The sequence below is a fragment of the Macrosteles quadrilineatus genome, unplaced genomic scaffold, assembly GCF_028750875.1.
Source record: "Macrosteles quadrilineatus isolate MER2022 unplaced genomic scaffold, UCM_ALF_1.0 Scaffold_7__1_contigs__length_78375512, whole genome shotgun sequence".
In the NCBI taxonomy this organism is placed as follows: Eukaryota; Metazoa; Arthropoda; class Insecta; order Hemiptera; family Cicadellidae; genus Macrosteles; species Macrosteles quadrilineatus.
The window spans coordinates 10110532-10116531 of record NW_026542600.1 but is presented as its reverse complement, the minus strand read 5'-3'; the positions used below and the strand labels follow the sequence as shown (position 1 = coordinate 10116531).

The 6000-nt window shown below is 37.4% G+C and overlaps 1 protein-coding gene across 1 annotated transcript in view; it reads left to right on the top strand.

Annotated features, from left to right (window-relative positions):
- Positions 1–1043: 1043 nt before the first annotated feature.
- LOC128998276 (abl interactor 2) overlaps positions 1044–6000 on the top strand; it is a 41878-nt gene continuing 36921 nt past the window's right edge. The window contains exons 1-2 of the mRNA XM_054424335.1: positions 1044–1322; positions 4962–5128. Of these exons, the coding sequence (XP_054280310.1) occupies positions 1289–1322; positions 4962–5128 (201 nt within the window). The 5' untranslated portion in view covers positions 1044–1288. The remainder of the gene's footprint in view (positions 1323–4961; positions 5129–6000) is intronic.

Below are 6000 nucleotides of genomic sequence, written 5' to 3'. Positions count from 1 at the left end.
CTGTGCACATTGAATTCAAAGTTAAAAACAGAACTAACGGTAATGAAGAAGCTGCTAGCCCACAAACTGAAAACAACATATACAGAGCAAACCATACAAAATTCCTGGGAGTTACCCTTGATTCAAATTTAAACTGGCAAAAGCACCTAGAAATTCTACACTCAAAACTATCATCGGCAATTTTTGCAATCAGAAGAATCAGGGAAATCACAAATACATCAATAGCAATAACGGCCTACCATGCACTCTTTTCATCTCATCTCAAATATGGACTTATAGCCTGGGGAGGAGCAGACGAAACCCACCTACAAAAAATCATCACACTCCAAAAAAAAGCTGTCCGAATCATCGCAAGGGTCGAAAATGAAGAACACTGCAAGCCACTATTTATCCAATATAAGATCCTTACTCTAACCTCCCAATACATCCTTGACACAATCATCGCCATCAAATCAGATCCTCCACAAACCAGACAAGAATGCCATCAACACAATATTAGGTCAGGGACAAATCTCAACCAAGGCCAACACAGACTACACAGAACAAGTAAAACCCCTACATACATGGGAACAACTCTCTATAACTCTCTTCCTCAAAACATAAAATCGATAAACGAAACAAAAAAATTCATCACTAGCCTTAAAAAATACCTCCTGAACAGGCCATACTACAATTTAAAGGAATTCTACAAAGACCACAACAATGTGACACACCTCTAAAATAAATAAACCACACACACTCACACATAAACACACACACATAAATACAACAAACCCCCTCCAAGAAATTGACAACTCTCCGGTCTCCACGACTGCGAAGAGGAGCGCCGATGTAAGATGTAAGATGTAAGATTCAAAAACTGTCCCTGAAAACGAAATAGCAATTTTATACAGTACAGTAATTCAGTTAGGAAGAGAGCTGGTTATAGTTATAGACTTAGAAACAGTCGAGCTACATGGAACATCTTTTACTCAACCTGACATCTGTTTTTCTGTTTTTCACTTCTTCTTGCTCTCCCTTGTCAGAAAAAAACTTAAGGATGTTATGGCCGACGCCCGTGCCCGTACTTGCTTTATTATTTAGAATGATTCTTTTATCTAAACATATTTAAAATAACGAATCTTTTTGGTGTTGCAAGTTAAACCTTTACCTTTTAATCGAATTCTAAAATAACTATTGGAATAATTGTTTCTGGTTTGAAAAGTGTCTTTCTTTATCAGTTGCAGAAAGTTGATTGAGTGTTTGCTCCAAGGTTGATACTAATTTACTACTTTCCTACGTTAATTTTATGTTCAAAATGGATCTCATGAACGGCTATGCAGGTAGGCCCAAATTAATATATCGTTATCTTACAATAAGTGTATACCAATCCTGAAACGAGTCGGTCGTTTTAAGTCAGTTTTAGGACTAAGGAAGGAGCACAATTGCTTAGGCCTAGGCCAAACACAGATTGTATCCTACTTCACTAGCCATAAGTTCACTCTCCTACCTGTGATTGAATAGGCTAGTCATAGTCTAGTAGGACTGTGGATTCCTTAAAAAGGTGGACTCTAGGTTTGTTACATGTGAGGCTTCTACTTATAGGCTAAACCTCAAAAGTTCGAGGAATGTTTACTCTCACCGTGAGGAGCCTCTATACCTACTTAGACATACCCACAGGTCACAAGTAGTGAATGCAAGCATAATACTTATATTTTTTTAGAAACTAACCCTTCTTGCCAAGGCTGCGTTGTTGTCCAGCATAGCTGGATAGGCCTAAACTGTGTCAATTTTTATAACAAAGTAAGTTTACAACTTTCACTTATAACTTTACTTTTACCCTATCTGTGCCTACAACTGAATTCATTTTTATGTTATGAAATGTATCCAACAACTTAAATGTTGTAGGCCTAAACAACTTTCATCTGTGTGTAAGTTACTAGTGGTTGGAAAATCTATTGACTTGGGGCTTGTACTCAGGGTCCGAGCACGTCAACCGAATTGACTTGCAGTATCTTTTCTGTCATGTTTTAGTATTCCCAACTTTCTTTTGTCTGTTTGGTTTCAGACTACGTAATTAAAAAAAATATATATACTGTAGTCTACAAGTTTAAAACCACTTGCACTAGTTGTGCTTTGGTTGAAGTGAAGTTTCTTAGCATAGGCTAACCTCCTTGGGATTAGGCTGTGTGAGTTTAAATTAGGCCTAGGTTAATTTTGAATAGAACTTAAATGTGGTATGATGCCAAAGAATCTAAACTTATATGAAGGGGAAGGTAAAAGAAATTTGGTATCTTCAGACAGCCTGGGTCTCAAGCTTTTGTTTCTTGGGTTTTTGACGAAGCCTGGGTGGTGGCTGAAAATTAACTTATATGAAATTAAGGGATATTTTTTGCCTGATAGTTTACGAATAAGTGTTTTATATTATGCTGTAGCATCATAATTTTGAGTCTTAAGCCAAATTGTCTAGTACAGGCTCGCTAATCTAGCTTGTTTAGGACTTTGGTTGTGCCCAATAATTGAAAATACTGGAATACTGAATATCTTCTAAAGACAGTCATTAATTGCAAGCCTATGTATTAATCTACCACTAATTTTTTTGCGTCTAACTTAACCCTCCGAGTGTCACGTGTTTTGGCCTTAATGTCAGCCTATTTTTTGCTCATTTGCAAGGTTTTATTAAAACTGATCTGAGAAGCTTAAAAACAATGTTAATTATACTGTTCTATATACCATTTTGTTTGGAAAATCTTGGGCTTCAATATTATATATAAAACATAAGGAAGATTTAAAAAAAAAAAAAAATTTTTAGGTAAAAAAATGTATAATTTCGAAAATTTTCAAAAAAAATAAGTTTGTGCTCAATGAAATTGTATAAATTATAGGCCTATAAATATTTGAAAATAGCCACTTTGTTCTAAATTTTATGAGGATTACAAATCTATAATAATATAAAGAAGTAGATTTGCAAATAAAAAAGTTATGGGCAAAAAACAGATTTCAGTACATAGCGTTTAGCTAAGAATGCATAGCCCAACCATAGCTAGGAATCTGGCTGATAATTTACATCAATATCACTACCTACTTCTTCAGGATCATCAACCAGCACTTCAAAACCACTTAAATCTTCTTATAATGCACCACGTATATCACTACTTTTGATTTTTAACACTAAAACAATGATAAACGTAATAAAACACATCAGTCATCGGTCCGAGGGTAACCTAGCTGTTTACAAATACACGCACGTCAGCTCAGTCAGCTGTCTGCTACAATATTTTCGGAACTAAAATGAATAGTGCTTAGAGACAGACCTCTGCAGAAAGCTTAGAATATTACGGACAGAACGATACCTAACTCAATCCAGTACAGTCCGATTCAGTTAGTCATAGAGCCTTCGCCGTAAACAGTGTTCGCGAGTCGCTGCAGCGACGCACGACACTATACAAAGTGCGTTACGCGTCGCTGCAGCGACGCATGACACTCGGAGGGTTAAAGACTGGCAGCCATCTTGGATAATTTCAAACAGTCACTATAGGCCTATAGAGTTATTTACCATCTAAATTTGTTTTCAAAAATCCAAGTGATTGTTATTTGAATATCTAGCACAATGTAGGATTAAACATTTTCTTTGTGGTTTTGTAATTGTTAAAAACAGAACTCCCGTCCCTGCATTCCAATGAGAGCAACCAAAGTGTACCGATTGCTCCTGACTGCCAAACACACTAGTATGGCCAAAATGGCCATCAACAATTTGTTTAGACCTGTAGACTAATGCTGGATTGTTGAAATCGCTTGGTCATCATATGCCGGATTAGTGGGCTCTAACTGTACAGTTCGGCCAAAGTTTCTGTGCGCGCGACCAGATCTGGTCGGGTCTTGGCGAGGGGGTTGGTGGGGGTACTTTTGTGAAAACATTTGTGTCTTTGGCTATTTACTCACCCCTACCTCCAGCACTACCAATCACCGGTACCGTATGTTTTAGTTCGGCTAGTAGCGACTGGTCCGCGTACACAGAAGTTTTGGCCGAACTGTAATTTGGAATATGCAGGCTGCCACGTTGATTTCACAATTTACAGTAACACCGTATATATGGAGCATTTAAACCTTATTTAAATATGATTTATGAAACGTCCGATGGCCGTACCGGTATGTTATAATAAATAAGTTGTACCCTAGGAGGTCTAAGTTAATTGAACGTAGCCTAAATTGACTGTGACATTAAAGGAGATTTAGAACATTGTTTAAATTTTTTTAAGGTAGGCTATAGGCTAACATCAATGTTTAACTAGGTGTAAGTTACCCTATTTCATGTAGAAAATAATACAGTTGTATGGTCTATCGTTACTTAGTTCCCCTTCTTCCTTTCTGAAGCATACAAAATCAAAATGTTCTTCCTTCAAAACTCCAGGGGTTTGATCCTTCGATATGATAATCCATGTTAAGCCTGGTTATAGACCAGGTAATTTCCATTAACTATGCAACTTAGACTGCAATTCCAAGTACAATTTGTGAATACTGTCTTAAAATAGAGAAATATTCATTAAACTTCAGGGCAATCCAAATGCTAGGAACTTGAAACACATTAACAAATGAGACTTCAGCCGACAGTCTAATGCAATTTTATATAGGCCTACAGTGTGCTTGCACTAGGCCTATTCAAAATCAATGATATTATGCTATCAACTACAACTAGTACTATTTTCTTTTGATTTACATGAGCAAATAATGTTTCTCAAGACATAAAACATCACAATTAGCGCTAAAATTGTTAAAAATTTTCAAAGTCACTTGCGAGTGAGTATTTATTGGTCGTGCTAACTTACTAGCTTCTAGAACTAATGTTTGGGTTACACATCGCCAGTTTACTCGCTGATGGTAAGTTAGCCCTACTACTAGCGTCATCTGTTTGAGCCTTTAAAAGTCTAGTGTCGGCCTACCTTTGATTAGTGGAATCCATACTAATTCACTATTGGTTTCAGGATCCATTGATCCCAGCCGTGAGTCAGGCCTCGGCAGTGACTCTGACAACATGGCAGAGTTGGCAGCCCTGCTGAACACAGAGATTCCCGAGGGGCAGAACAACCTGTCGGACAGTCATACCAACTTAGAGAGGGTCGCTGAGTATTGTGAGGGCAACTACTTTCAGGTAATTAATTCGTAGGATTAGAATCCATAGTGGTTTTTGGCATTAATGTTGTCATCAGTTGAATATTCCTACCTAATGTTTTGCCCTTACTTGAAGAGGCGTCCTGAAGCCTGTGAGGATACCGTTACTTCAACGTAGGGTAAAATGTCTGGCAGTAAAACTCCAAAAGATGACGTGGTTTATGTCAAAAACTACTACGAATTTCATTTACGTTCATGTATTTTATTTAGGCTAATTTCATATGTTATCCTCTTAACCCATTGACGATGACTCACAAGCTTATCACGAGACAGTTGTACTGCTAACCCACTGGTCCTCAAGTAGTATGTCAAATCTAACCTACCAGCGTTAGTGTCGTTGTGTGCTTATACTTGGCAATCAACCCGTTCGGCCGACATTAGCATGGGAGCTCAGTTGGCTGAGGCGCTACATTAACGAGTGTGGCGTTGAGGTCTTTCTACATGTGCGGGTTCGAATCCCGTACTTGTGGAATTTATATTGAGCTTTTTAATATGTGTGGTTTAGCTGTAGTGGAGGGCCCATCTTAAATAAACTGTGTCCGGCTTCAGTGGTAGTTGACGCCAATGTTTGGTTACGTATGCACTCAACACCTGTTTTGCTTCTTTTTGCATTCGTTTATTGGTATAGAGGTGGACTTGCATTGTCCTCTCTTTAAAATGGATATACCGTGTTAAAATACGTATAGGCCTATTATGATAAAAGACATTAAAGGACATAACCTATTCAAACAAATATTAATAGAGATATAAAAAAATGTCATCAATGTGTTAATCTTAATCTTATCGTGCTAAAAATGAGATATGTTGTGAGTTTTGAGCAAGAAAAGATATGAAATTATGACTAATTATGAA